Here is a 19948-nt window from a genome sequence, read left to right on the forward strand (position 1 = left end):
TGATGGTGATGATGATGATGTTGATGATGTTGATGATGATGATGATGATGATGATGATGATAATGATGATGATGATAGAATAAGACAGATAAAAATGGATGATGGTGATGATGATATAATAAGACAGATAAAAATGGATGATGGTGATGATGATATAATAAGACAGATAAAAATGGATGATGGTGATGATGATATAATAAGACAGATAAAAATGGATGATGGTGATGATGATATAATAAGACAGATAAAAATGGATGATGGTGATGATGATATAATAAGACAGATAAAAATGGATGATGGTGATGATGATGATGATGATGAAAGAATAAGACAGATAAAAATGGATGATGATGATGGTGATGACGATGAGGAGGAGGAAGATAATGGTGATAGTGAGGAGGAGAAGGATAATGATGATGAGGAGTTAAAAAATGTTTAAAATATCCTCTCTTCCTTATTGAAGAGCAGTGTCTTGGTCTTTGCAACATACTAATTTACAAGTCTTTCTGTCCCCTTGCATCACAGCTATCTTAGACATGGATGAGATACCAATCATTGCTTCCCATCAAGATGATGATGTCATGCAAACTGACCAATCACAAGACAAAGAGGTGATAATGACCCCTGACCTGGGTCAATCAGGATCATTACCCTGCAGTGCCCTTGTACCAGCAGCATTAGAAGAGTTCAGTGCAATGGAGGAAAATGGAAAAGGTATTTGCTTTTAATTGTTCCTTATGGAGAAATAAGAGAAAAAAACAACAGTTATGATATGTTATAAGAATTTTAAAAGAATTTCACCCTGACATGCATGTACCGTATAGTGCAAGCTTAGATAGGAATGAGACAAAAGACAACGATGAGATCTTTTCCTTTGATATCATATTAGGACAAATGTTTCTGAAGGTTTGGTATAATTTACAATTGTAGCAAATGCATAGTTAGTGTAACAGCCTATATATGTTAGCTTTTGAACAGTCAAGGCTACTGAACAAAGGATATTCCTTAATTACTCTTCCGAATTCAGTGTCAAATGTGCACATACAGGGCTAGCTTGAATAACTTGTTAACATGATACCTCAGTGGTGGAGCACCTTCTTGTGGCAGGAGATTTTGGATTTGGGTCTCTGGAAGACTAGCATATAAATGCAAATTTGAGTCATTATTTATTGAATCTAGATATGTGAATAAGTCATTTTCTTTAACCAATTTATTTATTGCAATTTCTTCATTCTCAGTTGCTGACTACCTTTCCAGAGTCCTCACATCAATCCTCAACACACAGCATGGTCCGAGGGTCGTCTGTCACCTGGTTTATCAATCCAGCCAGAACCAGACCAAACCGGTCACATCCAGCTGGAACCGCCTGCTATCATATTGCAATGAATGGCTTCCAAAGTCAAGACAAATCAAATTATCCAAGGTAATTATTTATGCTATTATTTTGTGGTATAAGATGATGATGAAGCACAGCATTTGTATAGAGCCATATATCTGTCAGAGACGTTAAAAAGCGCATATTTATATACGTTTATTTTGCTGTATTTATATTTTGTGGGATGACATCATCTTGATTATTGTCATTGTGTTTTTCAATGTTACTTTATCATTAGAGGCCTATTACCTTTAAATTATATAAATATATCATAAATTTCTTGATAATACCAGTTCTGCCTTCTCAGGACAGAAGGAAGCAGTTCTGATTTTTTTTTCTGACTTTTTTCTTGATATAGGAAAAACTTCTATATGCTCTACATGATGCTCAAAGGTTAGAGACATATAGTACCCAATTTGTGAAATATAGACTTTTTAAAAGCAAGTATCTCTAAAACAATGACAAATTTTCCTAATTTACTCAAAATTTCTTACCACATAGTTGCATGGGACAGCAGAGTTATCTGTGAATGATGCATGTATGTATGTATATTTTTTTACCTTTTTTTAATTGTTTTTTCCAATTTCAACATTTTTTCTCTTAAATTTTAGCAAAAGGCCAAGCAGTCATCATTATCACCACTTAAGACATTATCATCTTTACTCCAAGAAAGCTTCATGAATAGGGCAAAGCTAGAGAAGGATGTGAACATAAAACAGAATATCATTGATAGTGTGCCCTCTATTGGTCAGGATGCAGTCCTTCCCATCATACAACAGTGTCTACTTTATGTAGGATCATGCACCAATCACGAGGTCAGTGACTTTTGCTATTTGTTATCAATTGCCACTTTTTTGTGACTAAGTGGAATAATTTGCTTGTCATCACATCAGTCATCCGCAATATGGGTTTGTTTGTTTTTTCTTAACCAAAGCTTGGTCAGGGACCTATGATATAAAGTTTAGCGACTGATCATAGGTCTGATATCTGCAATTGATTTACATTGATTATTATGTGTGAATAATTGAAAATTAGCCTTATGATCAATTGCTAAGCATTATGTGACAGGGCCCAGTTCTCTCAATGTAAATTGTCCAAGTTAAGTGTTCAATAACCATCATCATTCAAATTTGATTTAGGATTAAATAATTTTCACATTCACTATCTTGAAACTGAAATCCTTGATTCTTTCACTGTGATCATGACAAGAAAAATGTTTCTATCAAAAAATGAAATTTGATATGACAGTTATGATGCCATCTTATGCTTTCCTATTGTTTTGTTTTAGAACTCCAATGATGCTGCACAGTTCTACACTGACATATTTATAGCTGTACTTCATCAAGCAAAAGAAAAATCCAAAGATATCTGCAACAAGCTAAAAGAACAGTGTGAATCGGTACAGGAAAGTACTGATGCCATGGATATCCAAATAGACAATGAAGATAGCAATAGTAAAGAAGACTGTGATTGGCTCAAGTTGAGTACTGTAATCCTGAGGCATCCAATCATATGTGGGCTTAGATACGACCCATGCACAGAAAGGGTCAGGGAGGTGTTGACTGTGTTGAATGAATTTGTATCCCAAGTTGAACTTGAGAGAGAACTGAGGGTACTAGTTGCAGCTGCAGAGGAGATGCTTCGGACTTTGTTGGTGCCATCTGAGAATGAGACACATTCCAGAGTCGTCACTGATCTCTTGGTTAGTCTCAAGGGTTACATCCATCCAGGAAGATGTCTTAGTATCCTCAGGGAAGTTGTGTCCTTCATGAAGCAGGAAATCACCAAGGACCAAAGTTATGACTTTGAATCCAGAGGACTACTATGTCTAACAGGGGAATACCTCCTTAGAGCATCAAGGATATCATCTTCAGAGACCAATTACAGGAGCCTGGATCAGAGTAAAGTCACATCCTCCAGAGGCACTTTTGCAGCTGTCGATGAAGTGCCACACCAACATCCCTCAGGGTCAGACTGTTTGAACACTATAAATGTAAAGGATATCCTAGCCATAGCGGTTGAACGGAAGTCATGGACTTTGTTGAAAGCCATTGGTGAACTCTTGAAGGAGCACACTCACCTGTTGCCGTTAGACTCTGATATGAAGGGAGCCCTCTCACTTTGCTTGGAAGCTTCCAGACAGCAGCGTAAGCAGGTAAAGAGTTCTAATCCATGTTTCCTTTGAACTTCATAAGCAGAAGAAAAAAAGGGTTTGAAGATTGAAAAGAAAATAATTTGAAGATGTAATGTGGAATGTTGTATTAATCAACTTTACACTGAAAAGTGAAATTAGATTAAAGTACATGTATCATTATCAGCCGCTTTGTCCCGAAGTCCTTACAAGTGCTAACATCTTTAAAAACTAATTAGAAAATTTGATTTACCCTGTTATGAATTTTATCTGTACAAACTAGTTGTCTATATTCAATTTATGTATTGATATCATTTCCCCTCCCTCCATTTCTCTGCTTTTCCTTTTTTTTTCAGATGGGAGATGAGATCATTCCAATTCTTATCAAGACCAATCCTTGTCAATTTGAGGATTGGATTATGGAAAGCTCAAAGATGAAAACAAGAAAGGACAGCATAGCTAGTTTGTACCCATCAGTAGCAGCTTATCTGTCCAGAGCTGGAGATGATAATAAGCGAGGTAAGTTCAACCTAATACTGGAATATTTCTTTGACGATAATGGACACCTCTTGTGAATTATCTCTCTTAACCCTAAAAGGACTAGGCTATTCTTTAGGTTTTCAGGACTGGGGGATAGGGGGTTGAGCAGGTTACCCCCTTTTCGATTTTGACAGCAATTAGTTATAAATTCTTAACAAAAAATGCAAATTAGTGGTAAAAAATATTATTTGCACATTTGACACCCAATTTCACTTGAGATTTCCATTTTTTTGTCTCACCTGCGAAGCAAAGTGAGACTATAGGCGCCGCTTTTCCGACGGCGACGGCGGCGGCGGCGGCGGCGTCAACATCAAATCTTAACCTGAGGTTAAGTTTTTGAAATGACATCATAACTTAGAAAGTATATGGACCTAGTTAATAAAACTTGGCCATAAGGTTAATCAAGTATTACTTAACATCCTATTAGAGTTTCATGTCACATGACCAAGGTCAAAGGTCATTTAGGGTCAATGAACTTAGACCATGTTGGAGGAATCAACATCGAAATCTTAACCTGAGGTTAAGTTTTTGAAATGTCATCATAACTTAGAAAATATATGGACCTAGTTCATGAAACTTGGACATACGGTTAATCAAGTATCAATGAACATCCTGCATGAGTTTCACGTCACATGACCAAGGTCAAAGGTCATTTAGGGTCAATGAACTTTGGACGAATTGGGGATATCTGTTGAATTCCCATCATAACTTTGAAAGTTTATGGATCTGATTCATGAAACTTGGACATAATAGTAATCAAGCATCACTGAACATTTTGTGCAAGTTTCAGGTCTCATGATTAAGGTCAAAGGTCATTTAGGGTCAATGAACTTTGGCCGAATCGGGGTATCTGTTGAATTACCATCATAACTTTGAAAGTTTATTGGTCTAGTTCGTTAAACTTGGACATTAGAGTAACCAAGTATCACTGAACATCCTGTGCGTGTTTCAGGTCACATGTCCAAGGTCAAAGGTCAATGAACTTTAGCCGAATTGGGTGTATCTGTTGAATTACCATCATAACTTTGAAAGTTTATGGATCTGATTCATGAAACTTGTACATAAGAGTAATCAAGTATCACTGAACATCCTGTTCCAGTTTCAGGTCACATGATCAAGGTCAAAGGTCATGTAAGGTCAATGAACTTTGGCCATGTTGGGGTTTTTTGTTGAATAACCATCATATCTCTGTAAGTTTATTGGTCTAGTTCATAAAAAGAGGACATAAGAGTAACCATGTATCACTGAACATCTTGTGCGAGTTAGAGTAGTATGCAAAGTCAGCACTGCTGCTATATTGAACCGCGTGATGCAGGTGAGACGGCCAGAGGCATTCCACTTGTTTCTGAATAGAATTGAGATAAAAGGCATATTGAAATATGCTGTTTGTTTCTATGATTATCATGAAATTTCATCTTTATAGTCTACATATATGTATTTATGGATCACTTTGTTCTTCTACTTTTGTTTTGCTCTTTTTTTCAATAAAATATAATAACAGGCCATTAAATAACCAAACCTAATGCTAAATTGAATTAAAATAGTTACCCTTTAACGAATTGCATCTATCATTTACTCTGTACTTAAAGTACTAAAATGAGGCTCTTTTGGTATAACATGCCTTATCCCGATTTTATACTCGTATAACACAATTTTTGTTTCAAAATTTGTGCGCTATTTCAAAGATTACCTTGTTTCCTTGTCAAGGTCTCCGATGCAGGAAGCACCTCCAAAAACTCTGCTGGACACCTCTTGTGAATGATATCATAAAAGATCTTGGTAACCAGGCCAATGATGATGATGCTAGTACATCAACAAACAGAATTCCTGATGCAGCTTCATCACAAGTTCTGTGTCTTCTTTTACCATATGCACCCCAGGGGGAGCTGAGAGCCTTGTTTGATGCGATAGTGGATCTACCATCGTCTCAAAACAATTCACTGAATAAGTAAGTACTGGATTGAATGCAATTCCGAATTCTAACTTCATTGTTTGATTATTATAAATTTCCTTTCTTGCATCATTGCATGTCAGTACATGTATGACAAGGCTATTTGCCAGAAATGTAAAGTAGCTACAAAGTTGATGAATTATATTTTATGAATAGTAATAGTAATGCTGGTTTCTGCTTTTATTGTCTACAAAATTTCAACTGAACAACAATTGAATTGAACAGCATAACAACTTGATGTTAGTGCTTTTGAATATACATGTAAATAATGAATAATAGAAATGTAGCAAATGTGATGGATTGAATTGTTAAAAGTACATGATTAATATGATAAGGAAGTTTAAAAAAAATCAATGTACTTGTAACTGCATATCCTGGTGGTTCCCCAGCATATAAAAAAATTTAAGGAATTCAATAATACCCTAATCTTTAATCTACATGTAGTGTTGTTGCATATGTTTAATTGCCATCATTTTGTATGTTTTCATAGGTCCCAGCTAGAGGTCTTGAAAGGAGTCATAGAAATTTTACTGAAACAGGATATAGAGAGAAGAGAAGATCTGCAGCAGAAAGCTCTTAACTCTGTTCTTCAGAGCCTGGTCAATGAATTCAAGGGCCCCACAAAGGACCAAGACCAGTTCCAGGATCTGTTTACTCCCATCAAATGCATGCTTGAGGTGAGACTTAACCTTCACCTTGTATTCTGAACTAGGATTAATTTAACTCTGGGCCCCGTCTTTCAAAGACTTATGATTGATCCAATCATTCGCAACTCTATGGAAATCCATCAGTGTCATATCTTTTCTATGGGAAATTTGCCCAATGTCCTTTGTAAACAAAGAGAAGTACTGTGAATTTTCAAGGAAACATTGAATGCATGAATATACATCATAGTTAGAAAATATTTTCCATGTATGCAACAAACATGCGTTATAGATAATGACGTTGCTGGCCATCCATAGTTGCAATTGATTGGATCAATTGCAATTCATCTTAAGAAGGGGCACTGGTCTTAAGTTTTGGTTTTTCTATGGATAACCAATGGCGACATCAATCTCTAAAAGTATCTGTTTAAATTATCTGCCCATTGACATTTAAATGATTCATATAATCTGGGAATAATTACTAGAATGATTTTTTCACCATAAAATCACAGTGAAAGAACAGGTGAGACATAGAAAACATAGTGTGTAAACAAAATGTTCACACTTTCGCCTTCCTTTACTTGAAGTAAAAATTTTGACCATGGTGTGAGGTAAACTGAAACTTTAGAATATAGGCCACAATATTTATTTGACACTGCTGATGACAAACAACTCAAGCAGAAAAAAATCCTCAATAAATTGAACACAGCTTGAAAAAAAAAATATTTTGTTAAAGTTACAACTACCACTATTTTTAATGGCTCATTATCTGTAATGAAATCATTTTTTTTCCAATTAAAAGTTATATTGACAGTGTATGGCACATGGCATCAGCCTTTAATAGTTGATTTATTGTCATGTAGTTCATAAAATTTGAATATTTGCTCTCCTAAAATAGCATCTGAAAGATTTCGAGTCGAATCGTGACCTTGCGGTGACCTGGAAGCAGTTTGTGATCTCTGGATTGAAGACCCAGTATCACAACCCAGCCTTCTTGGATCTACTAACCCAGTTGGTGGAGCTAGTCTACTGTGCCAGTCACTCCGGTAGAAAGTTTATGCCATTGAGTAAGCTCTACCATGCAGTCGTGGGACATTCCAAGTTCCTTCCAACCATGTTGGGGCCTGGTCAGGAGTCTACTGATGTACCCATTGAAGTGAAAGGTGAATATTACAATTTTGAGTGAAGAAAAAAGTTTAGTTTTATTAAGCTGTTTTTATGCTGAGAAAAGAGGGTTACTATGAAACCTTATATCAGGATTTCAAGGTGCTTACATGGACAATACTGTATATTCACTTTTTTTTATATCATTTATAATATTAATTGCGATTTGTGGGCAGTCGGAGGGAAATTTGCACAGTCTTTTTATAATTATCTCTGTTTATCTATGTTGGTCCATTTAAGCAATTTCTCATGATTGATAAGAAATTCACATGTGGCCCTTACTGCAAAGAAATTACTTGTTATCACAATATGAAGTTAATTTCTTGTGGCAATGATATGCAAATCTAAACAAACACTCCATGTCTTTGCATTGAAATGTTTCTAACAAGGTTCAAGGAAATCACCCCCACTCCAAAAAATCATGATTTGCAGTGTTTTGTTATACATCTGTCAAGCAAATTCTTCTCAAATAAAGGAAAGTTGTTAAATGGAAAATGTATAATACATTAAGATTTGGAATGTGAACATCCAATGCAAGGCATGTACAGGCATGAAACACATTTTCCTCTTCTGAACAGACCTGCCATTGCTACCCATGTTTGACCATATTTTACCCCATATCTTCCTTGTGATTTTACAGGTGCACTGGTGAAACTATTACTCGCTGTGTCCCAGAGAGAACCGTCCTGTTGCAATACTGTCCACTTCACCATTCTCCTAGGTGCTTACACTGCAAGGAGGACACTTTGTGACAGGGGACTGCTTTCTCTGATGCATATCTATGAGAAGAACAATGCCCACATGTGGGAGTACAGGTAAGACCAAGGTCAACGACCTTAGTGATTTTCTTCTCAAACCTTTCTGTGCATGGTAGGAATTAATTAAATGTCAAGTCAACCCCAGAAAATATCGGTCTGAATAAATAGAAATTTCTACAGATTTGACAATAAGGACCAACATTACTGAACCTTACAGTGTCAAAAAATGCTTATTCCACATGTTCAGGGAGGAATTAATCGTTGTTTCACTTGACAATGGGGAGAAAATTATAATATTTCATATAATAAAATACAAAATAAATAGTGAGTGGATGACGTCATCAGTCTCCTCATTTGCATACCAACCAGGATGTGCATGTAACTATTTTGTGAAGTTAAGCGAAACTTAGATATGTAATAACTTTATTATTTCACATCCGATTTTGATGAAATTTTCAGTGTTATGCTTGTTGGATTTTTTTCTCTTTCAAATCAACTTTTTGTTGGGATGGACTTGTTAAAGAAATGAAAAAAATAGCCATTTAATATGACAGGGCTGCCAACTCTCACGCAATCTGTGTGAGTCTCTCGCATTTCACCCGATTCTCACACTCTCACGCTGATCATAGGAATTCTCACGCTGAACCCCGAAAATAGAGAGAAAAAAAGTTTATTAGCCTATATCGGATATTCAATAACATTATAACCCGGCCAGGCGAAAGTTTCAAAGTTTTTAACCACACAAGCGCAAAGCTAATATACCATCAATGCAAATTGGTTTCGGTTTGCCGCGCAAAGACAAGATATTGAGTTGCGATTGGCTTACTGTATTCCGCGTGTGAGTGCGGGTGGCATCGAAATTTTACTATGAAGCGGGGGTTTTGTGCGCACGAGGCACAACGAGCGATCGAGTGTCAATGCAATGCCAGCAGCCATGCCATGCGATAGCCCGCCGGCCCGGCCGGCACCGGCACGGCGCTGAGATGCCGCGCCGCGCAACTCAGTATACTTCTACTTCAGATTTCAGCCGGTAGGTAAGTTGTCTCTTGTCTTGTCTTGAAAATATGTTTTGATCAGATCCTTTATATGCCATTATTATGATAGTAAGAATGACTTTGGAAGGATGCTTGTATAAATTACAACAAAGCCCATTAGATTAATTTAACTGGATGAGAGGTAGGGAAATGGCTTTGCTAATTGACACCCAGTATGGACAGCCATCATAATGACCACTTGTTCTAGTATCGTCTTGGGGAGCAGCAGATAATCACAGGTTGAGGTTTCACTGCTATTATAAAGAGAGTTGATATGGAATAATGCACTTAAAAATGTGGATTTTTTTTCAAGGTAAGTGAACTTCATTAAAAATAATCAATTAACCTATTTGAATCCTGCCTTATGTATTTATGGAATCAGAGTTAAAAGTATGTGCCAGATTGCACCATTTAAATTGCAAAATTGTAAAAGCTCCCTACCGTGGAAGGGGGGACACCCCCCTTCCACACCATCCCCCCTCGGGCGCTCCGCGCCCTCGGGCTTGGTCGCTTCGCTCCCTCGCAATGTCTCACTCCAAACTCTTCTCAAAGGTTGGCAGCCCTGATATGAATACCAGTAGTTATTGATTTCATAGGGCATACGTGTTCAGCATTAGGGCTTTTAATTTAACTTATTGGGGCTACTCTTGGGCTCAAATCGTACAAATTAGGTAAGCAGATAGCAAGTTGATAGCCTCCTTGACCTGTACGTTGCATAATTTCCTGTTTTTTTATCGCCTTGTTCCTTAATAAGAGCTAGAAGGCAGTAGCATAGCATTCAGCCAAAAAAAAACCCTTTGGTAATATTCAAAGGTTGGATGAATTCAAATAATTATAGTCATAATTATACTTGCTTATATAGTGCTTAACACTAACTATAACTTTATCAGAAGTCTGTAAGTGCTCTTCAGTAATACAGCATAATTACATTACCGGTATTGATAATCATCCCATCCAGGCCTTACATTTGGGGCAAGGAGGCAGTAACGCAGCATGCAGCCAGGAAAGCCTTGGGGAGGACCTTGTGGAAGCAGCCAAGTGTGGAGGATGTCCTCAAGCTTCTGGACACCAAGGTTCTTTACGATTCCATGCTAAAGTTCCCACTAGACCAGACATTACATGTAAGTTGGTGATTATTTTTGTTCAATTTTGTCTATTCACTATATAAAAATATTCAAAATACAATACAAAATAGAATATAGAAATACATATACGTAGAAAAAATAAATACAATTTACAGATTCATATATTAGACATATAGTAAGAGGCAACCAATTCGATTCGAAATTACTTTAGCCTTTACTCCAAACAAGGGCTTTAATGAGTCACATGACTGTAGAATTAATTTTGCTCTAGGTCAGTGCTCTCCATCTATTGTGAATTACACATTCCTACTTGTTTACAAATTTTCATCCAAGAAATTACTTGGTAGATTTCACCCTTCCTGTAATCTACATCCAGTACCACCTGTTGTTCTGCATACCATTAATGTGAATTTCACATCAGTGGTATGCAAGTGTAATATACAACCTGTCAATCAAAGTCAGCTGATGAACTTTGTAACCTGCTTCTACTTCTTACCAGTCTAAGGGGGTGTTGCAAGAAAGTATTTGCAATCAATCACAAATATTCTGTTGCAATCAATCGCAAATTTTCTGTTGAAATTTTTCAGTTAATTGATCACTTTTAACTTCAGCAAATCAGATTGCACTCCTTTTTTCATGGAGCAGATTAGCAATCAATCGCAAATTTGTAATTAATTGCACGGCATATGCTTGATTTCGGGAACGAAAATAGACCTGCAATTGATCGCAAGTTTTTTGCAACACCCCATTAATCAGTTCAAATGTGATTATGTAATATTTTTCATTCTATGATTATCAATCTTTTTCCCCCCATCTCCCCTATTTCTTCTCACAGCCCATTGTGACAGGTGAATCATCCGGAGGGGATATTGAGATACAGTCACAGTTTTATGATCCTAGTTTTCTGCTTCCTCTTTTTAGTCACCTCCTCCAACCAGGTAATTTATCATTCTGCCAGTTTTTAGCAGTCCGAAATGATACTAGTATTTCTTTTCATATTTTGTGTAGTTGATTGCCATATGCATTTATGTAGCTTCCATTTTTAATTTCTCGTTTCATATGTTTGTTCACTAGTTCAGTTAATAATCACTTTGATACATGTCCACCTTTTGTAAGAGCACTACTTATGCTAATTAATATTTTAATCACTGTTTCTACAATTTAAATTTTTTTTATGTATGTTTAGGTTTTTGTAGCAAAGATTATGAGTATTATCTATTACAGAGATCTTGAACCCTGTTGAAAATATTATGATTATGGTAGCTTCACCATTAATAGTCATGGAAACCTTTATATTAATTGGTAGTTGAGTCCTATTGCCATTTTAGGTGTACTTGAAATTGCTTTGAAATGTGGAAAATTGCTCCCATGGACTTACTAATAAATATGCATATTAGACACTGGTAAATAAATGATATTCCTCACTTTTTTATTGCTATGGCAATGAAAATAGGGTAAAACATGAAGTGTTTTCCTGGAAGTCCTGTAATTTACTTTCATTGTTTTCCCGTGATGAATTGTGTTCTATAGATTTACAAGAATTCTGAGAATTATTGAATATCTTAATTCAGACATTTACTTTTGGTTTTCAAATTTTTTAATAATAGTAAGTCTTAGACTTTTAGCAGGCCTCATGAAATACCAAAGCTAACAACCTCATGAATTTATGTTTCAAAGTATTAACTTCAGGCTTTTCAGTCTTATACCAGTTTCCCTCACTTTCTTCTACTATATATACTCGGCCAGTCCGTTGTTAATTACGCAAAACCCTCCAGGCCTGGTCTGTCCACGTCATATATAATTGTTTTTCCATATAAGCTGCTTGAGTGATTTCAAACCGTGCATTCTTTGAAAGATAAGCAATAAATAATGGCACTTCGCATGATTATTTTTGTCTAAAACCCATATTGGGCAAGTTCCAAAATAGGCCTACTTTACCCCATAGATTTGTGAATTAAATGCCACTTTAAATAGCCATGTGGTTTGTAAAGAAAACCTAGGTACTGTTTCAAGTAACCTACTTGTGTATTGCCTGAATCTAATATTTTATTCCATCATTTATAATTTCAGAAAATCTTGTGCCTTGCCAGACCTTTGTGGAATCCAATGCCTTAGGTTTTGTGATAGCCTCTTTATCCAGTTGTCATGACGATGTCAGACAAGCAGGGTATCACATTCTCTCATGCTTTGTCCAGCATCTAGAGGGCGCCAGATTCAGAGGAAGGAGGGAGGTGGGTTCCATTTTATTTCATACTCAGATATTAAAAAAATAAATCATAACAATATTATATTTTGAATGACTTCATAAGGCATGAAGGAAGAAAAAATGTTCTGTGGGCTTGAAAGTTTGGCTTTCTCTAAGGTATTGTTGGTGATATATGAAAAAATGAAGATATTTGCTCTGCATTGTTTGAAATGACATTCTTGTATTGCTTTATTCATAAAGGGCAGTTATGACGACATAATCCTGCTAGATAAATATTGAAGTTTAATAGGTATGAGTATTTGTGTTTGAAAATTTTAAATACTATCCATTTCATGTCTTGTGATTTGTTGTTATGTTGAAAAAAAAAACGAGTTTGAACTGGACTTGATCAAGTGTCAGTATGCATGAAGTTTAACCTGTTACCTATGGGAAGCAGGTGTTCCCTGTACCAAACCAATGGGAATTACAGAATTCGGAAGTCAACAGGTTAACCCATTTCTTACTGGAACCAGGTGATCTATGCACAAAGCCTTAGGAAATTACAGAATTCAGTAGTTAACGGGTTAATATAATAAAATCCTATTAATCTCCCATCCCAGATTGCCTTCATCCTTGGAATATTCCGGAACTCGGTGTCCTCCTCGACCCAGTACATCCCATCTCTCCTGACGGTCTTCCTGGCTAGATCCATCCATCAGATGTTACAACCGGAGAGCGCCCTCTATCCGATACTTATCTCATATCTTATGTTTAAACCTCAGCTGAACCTCGCCAAGGTACCGCTCTTTCCAAGGCTCTTTGTTGGAGCAGAAATGCAGGTAATTTTTATCCGTTAACTTTTCCTCTCCCCAACTATCTCCTAGCCTTGACGGAGGCTTCAGTTTTTGTCTTTGTCTTATAAATCTGTTGCTGTTACACGAAACGTCAGCAATACGTCTGACTACTTACAAGCCACCAACTTTACACTCCAATATTGGGTATGAATGAATCCGAATAAATTAATGAATCAGTGGATTGATGGATGGATGGATAAATTTTTGATTGAATGAATTAATGAATGATTGCTTGCTTGATTGATATGAATGAATGAATGAATGAGTGAGTGAATGAATGAGTGAATTAATTAATCAATCAATCAGTACAATGAGTGATTAATTAATTAATTGATCAATCAATTGAATGAATGAATTAATTGATTAATCAATTAATCGATACAATGAATGAATGTATAAATGAAGTACTCAATCAGAGATTTAATCAGTAAATGAATCAATGAATAAAAACGAAATCAAAATAAAATATATTATTATCATTCCTTCTTTTCTGTACATATTCACAGCACAAGAGTGAGAAGACCTGGTTCCTGTCCTTTCTAACGGATGGTCTACGTAGCCCTACTGATTTCAAGCTTTGTGCCAAGTCCAACGTGTTCCAAACCCTACTTGCTTTCTACGCATCCCCTCTCTGTGAAAAGGCTATTGGGGTAAGCTAATGAACATACATACCCTTTATACTTATACCGTATATATGATACTTCCTGCATTAGGATACTAGGAGGTAACATTCAAATATGCTCATGAAGAATGGAACTATTTTCAGAATTATTGACTTATTTTCCCACCCATCTGAACTTTGATATCAGGAAGTATTATCTTTTATGTAATATTGACTGAAATAAATGCTGCTGATGATGATTACATACATGAACTGCAAATGTATTGCTACTGTGTCTAAGACATTGTAAAAACGAACCTTGCCTGGAAACTGTGTCTGCCATCAGTAATGACAGCTAGACAAGTGCTTTGATCACTGAAGAATAGATCCAAGAGCTTTTTAAGTTGGATAATTATCATTAGTAGTAAAAAAAAATAATATTTGTTGCTTCTTCTTGAAGAATGATATATGAAGTGAAATAACAAAATTGATGAATTCAAATGATGTAATTGAAATGTAATGTTAAAAGGAATTAATAAATTATTTATTTTCTCTTTCCAAACAGGACTTGATCATAGGTGTATTAGTGAAGGCTTGTGAGATCCCAGAGGGCGCTGTTCAACTTGTCAAACAGAACAAGATTCTAATCTGGATTCAAGCCCAGAAGGATTTGAGGTTTGTAATGTACCCAAATCTCATTAGCAAGGATTTTCTTCTCTTCTAAGATCTTCTAAGATGTTAAATCCAGCATATTTTGATATCCTTATGTGTTAAATTTTACGGACAAATACGAGAAAGCTGATAATAGAAGGTTACAAAAAAAATTGTAAATAAGAATGGTTCTGAATGTTATAGACAAAGCATGTGTGAAATAACTAAGAATCGCAAATTCACAAACAAAACACATGTAGCTGTGCCCACACAACAAGATTATAACATTACAGGACAACAAATTCAAGCAAGAAAATTAAGAAATCCTACTCAGTTCTATTACTTTCATAACTCTACTTGGATGGTAAAAGAAGTTTGGAAATATATTATGTGAAAGTTTTGATATAATAATATCATTGATCTAAGAAAGTATAGATCTTAAAGTGGTTGATTTTTTCAAATCTCTGGTGAACTGAATTTTGTATGCAATTTTTCTTTATTTCACTGGTCCATTGATCTCTGCCCCAAAAATCACCTGCAGTCACCTGTCAATGGAAAAAAAATGTTTTGACTCGGTCCTAGATAGCACCATGTTCACATCTCATGCTTGGATGCAACCCTGAATTTCATTCCTTGTTTTCACCTGTTTTTCTTCAAACTTCACTACTTTTCTTTTAATTTCAATTATCTACCTGTATAGGTCATTGTTGATCAGTGTAAACAATTTGTATATCATTTTATGCACTGGTGGATCCAGGGGGGGGGGTCAAAGCCCGGCCGTGCCCCCCCCCCCCCCTTTAGAGAAGCAAAATTAAAATTTGTAATGTACAAATGCCGTTAATATAGAAGTGTGCCCCCCCCCCTTGAAAGTGAAGACCCCTTTTTTTTATTCTTGTCCCCCTTTTGGAAAATCCTGGATCCACCCCTGATTTTAAGCTCAGTACATGCTTTTTCAAGCTCAATGGAAATATAAAAATTCATTTTCTGTGACTTATTGTTGGTATTAGATGGCAGGTCACGTTTATGCATTGTATGTATTTTTCCTTTTCTTTGATGTTCACAGTGCTGTTGAAGGTGTAGACAGAGTGCTTCATGCCTTGGAGAAAAGCTTCATCAGTCTAGACAGTGAATCAAATGAGATAAAAGAAGCCCTTCATCAAATAACACTTCTCAAGTCCAGCGTAAAATGATAGAAATATGTGAATTTTCTATGCTACCCATGATCAAAGTGTTTGTTTTCACAAAACCTGTGAGGAATGTGAGAGGCCAGTCTTGTGTTAAGATCTTAGGATGATGGTTGCCAATAAACTGATTGGTGAGCATATGTCAACCAATGCTCCTTTCTTCAAATTTGCATTGCTGATGTTTTCCATCGTGCTGCACAGAGATCTGGTATAAAAAATACTGTATGTAAAAAAAAAAATCATCGCTTCAGAATTCTGTCATTAACACCAATAGAATTTGATGAAATGTGACCATAGAACTACTCTCTTTTATTTATTTGTTCTTGTAATGATAGCATGTCCACCATTTAATTTGAAAGCTACATAATTTTAATTTAAAGAGGTACGCTCTGGCTTAAATCATGAATGAATCAGGGATAATGAATAGGTTTAAAATCAAGTTTAATTCCAGTTGTGGTAACAGTTTCTTAAAGAAGTTTGTTCAGAATCAAATGAAATGATTGACAAAGTGTTTATGAAAATATGTGCCAAAGGATTCTGGAATAAATAGTGTAATTGCTGAGGAATAAGAAAAATAAGCATGACAGTCTGGTCAGGTTTTTGGTCTTTTCCCAAGTTTTCCAAGTTATTACATAGTATAGCAAACTGTCCCTCATGATTTCAAAACTACATTCAATTTATCTTTACTAAAATATGCAAGCATGAAAATATCTTTTCCAGGAAATATCAAATTTTTAAGGGCATGAGCACCCTTAAGTTAGGTCTATATTGATAAAAGCAGACAGATAACAGGAACGTATCAATAAAGATTTGATAATAGTTTCATGTATGAATTATTTGACAATTTTTTTGTGGACTCCTAAAATTGAGAAAAAGGGTGAGATAATTTCAACAGCCACCCTCCCCCCTTCCACACCCATGTGATTCAATGAAGAGGATTATGAATTCCGATAGTACTATAGATATAAAGATAAACTTTGTCTGTATTCATATCATTATGACCATGATTATGAGAAATTGCATTTATTTTGCTGCAAGCCATATTGTGATATGCGACTATATTACTGATGTGATTTATCATTTACGAAGGTAATAAATATCATGATCAACTAATACTTTGGTGTATAGAATCCAATTTGTGTGTTGGCATCATAAGGGTATTGATCCAAGTTAATTAATTCCAAACTGACATCATGTTTCATTGACGTAAGTCACCTTTCAATTACATGTACAGTCATTAGTGAAAGTAATACATTTAGGCGGGGGGCGTGGGAGCAGAACCTTTAGTATTTTTTAGCCAACCTCGGCCTAAGCACTACATGTAAGTTCATTCTCAAATATCTACATTTTTAAGACATTTGAAACTGTTTGTCTGTTGCAATCATGTGGAAAATAAATTGTAACCATGCAAATAGTTTAAAACAGTTGCACAACCAATTGTGGCAGCCCTGTGCAACTTATCACTTTCTTAGTATTTGAACATTGTTGAACTGATATTGAACCTCTAGAATGTGGAGTAGAAAGAATTTTGCAGGATTTGCCACTCATAACATGCAAGAGGTTAATAATAAATTCAACAATGTACACATATAGGAAGATTATCAGTTTCATAGAGCTTTCATAATTGTTTATATGACAGTTATCAACAGTATTTCGATTGTATGTTTTGAACATGATTCGCAGCAGTCTCAAATATTCATTGATTAATCCTGGTACATGTAGCACCTTTACATGTATCATAGTCCTTTCCCTTCTATGTCTATTTTATTTTACTCGAATTTGGTTCTAAAGGGAATGAAACACGTTTTCATCAACATGGGATTCAAGAGGTAGAATAGCCTTAGATTTATTAATCATTGGGAATTGTGTTCATTCGTGCATGAAAAGATATGTGATCTGAGCAAAACATGTAATTCTAATACCTTTCTGTGATCACTAAAGCATTAGTTGCAATTGTTCAATGATGATTACTTCATGAATTCAAAATTTTGATAGCCATATTGGTATAATTTCATTTGATACATGATTCTTTACATTGCAAATTATTAAATTCATATTGACAAGAACTAATATCGAGTATTGGGGATAACCCATGTACAAATTCAATGGAGGAAGGTTTCACTTGATTTTTATTCGTCAAACCTTTTTCCAAAATAATAAAGTCAATTGAAATGCTTTGAATCACATATCAAATTAAAGAATATTATTTTCTTGGTCAAAAACCTGAATGAATAAGCCAGAATCAAAGAAGCATTACAAGTTATGGTTTAGTGATAACAGAAAGGTATCAAAATAAGATTATTTTGCTACCAATGGGTATCAGTTCATGCATAAATGAACATGATTCCTAATATTTCAGATCAAAGGCTTGTCTTGATGTACAGGCATGTTTCATTCTATTAAGTGCCAAAACTTGAAACTTTGCAAATACATGCCAAAGTCGAACCTTACTTGACAAAAAAAAATATGTTTGGCTTGGGATAAGTTCACCTAAGAGGAGGTATATACCGGTAAATGCATTTGCTGCATTACCTGGTTCTAAAAAAATGCTTCAACTTGAGACTTATTCCTTTTAAAATGGAAGATTGACTTGTACATGTTTACCTTATTTCTGTAACCACTACACAGACACTTCTTGAACATAGAGAATCTATAGTCAAAAGGCTGAAGCCCTTCATGACAAAGCAGTCCGTCGAAAATTTGTGAATCAAAACAGTGGTATGGTCTGTAACTCTGAACAAAACATATTTGCAATGTTTTTGTCAGATTAGAATTTGACGAAAATCAGCTGTCTCGGCTCACCAATTTTTGGCAAAGACCTCTTAGCTGTCCATTGTGATTTGATGGCCATTTTACATAAATTTCCTATGTTGTAGAAATCTGTTCCCATTGCTATACAACTATAGGGGGGTTAATAATTCTGCTGACAACTGTATCCAAATAATGGGAAAAAAATAGAGGGTAAACTACAAAATCTGAATCAATAAAGCATGTTGAATATCAGCTTTGTATCAAATAACATTTATTTCTCTTGATCATACTGTCCATGTAAAATGGAACATGAATATGCATGAACTGTGTTGAAAAAAACAATTATTAGAGTAGACTCGATTTACATACAGTATACACATATCATTCATAATTTTTGTTGTATCCAATATTGAATGTAATTATTTTTGGGGAAACTACAGTCAACACGTACATGTATACAGTACACATACCTGAGAAAGTCTGACGGTCTCTTAACAAATTGAATGTTCAGAGTAGGACTATATGTACACGTATGTACTACGGCAAATATATTGTACAGTCGACAACCAGCTTAATGAGGTTGGCACTTAATATTTCAAATGGAAATTGAACTTGTCCATAACTTGATGGCGATTTCCAGACATCAGGGGCCGTTTCATAACGCTGTTCGCAAGTCAAGAGTGACTTTAAGAATGACCTGTGATCCTTTCTTGGTTTCTGGTAGAAAATGATATTTACCATCAAATGTTTATTTGTCATCATTTAGCGAGTACAATAGGTTCACCAGTCACTCATAAAGCCGCTCTTAACTTAAAAGCAGCTTTATGAAACACCCTCCAGGCCTGCTACATGTAAATCTCCTTCCCAATACACCCCTCCCCCTTCTCCCAGAAGACTGTTTTCCATGGGCAAATTGTGCTATAATCACAAGAACATTTCCTTTCATTTTGCTACTTTCATACTTTCAAAATTGAAATAAAGTTACATGTACATGTAACACTGTAAAAAAAACATGCAACACAACATGTTTTCGGATGCAG

General features: G+C 35.5%; 1 protein-coding gene across 1 annotated transcript in view; it reads left to right on the plus strand.

Annotated features, from left to right (window-relative positions):
* Positions 1 to 18054, plus strand: part of LOC121414140 (nucleolar pre-ribosomal-associated protein 1-like) — a 30161-nt gene extending 12107 nt beyond the window's left edge. The window contains exons 14-29 of the mRNA XM_041607208.1: positions 526 to 714; positions 1239 to 1423; positions 1987 to 2190; positions 2664 to 3530; positions 3863 to 4025; positions 5754 to 5994; positions 6488 to 6674; positions 7540 to 7804; positions 8446 to 8620; positions 10556 to 10718; positions 11518 to 11620; positions 12753 to 12913; positions 13488 to 13706; positions 14228 to 14371; positions 14888 to 14997; positions 16037 to 18054. Of these exons, the coding sequence (XP_041463142.1) occupies positions 526 to 714; positions 1239 to 1423; positions 1987 to 2190; positions 2664 to 3530; positions 3863 to 4025; positions 5754 to 5994; positions 6488 to 6674; positions 7540 to 7804; positions 8446 to 8620; positions 10556 to 10718; positions 11518 to 11620; positions 12753 to 12913; positions 13488 to 13706; positions 14228 to 14371; positions 14888 to 14997; positions 16037 to 16163 (3503 nt within the window). The 3' untranslated portion in view covers positions 16164 to 18054. The remainder of the gene's footprint in view (positions 1 to 525; positions 715 to 1238; positions 1424 to 1986; positions 2191 to 2663; positions 3531 to 3862; positions 4026 to 5753; positions 5995 to 6487; positions 6675 to 7539; positions 7805 to 8445; positions 8621 to 10555; positions 10719 to 11517; positions 11621 to 12752; positions 12914 to 13487; positions 13707 to 14227; positions 14372 to 14887; positions 14998 to 16036) is intronic.
* The last annotated feature ends 1894 nt before the right edge of the window (positions 18055 to 19948 follow it).

Source organism: Lytechinus variegatus, chromosome 4, assembly GCF_018143015.1.
Source record: "Lytechinus variegatus isolate NC3 chromosome 4, Lvar_3.0, whole genome shotgun sequence".
NCBI classification, from domain to species: Eukaryota; Metazoa; Echinodermata; class Echinoidea; order Temnopleuroida; family Toxopneustidae; genus Lytechinus; species Lytechinus variegatus.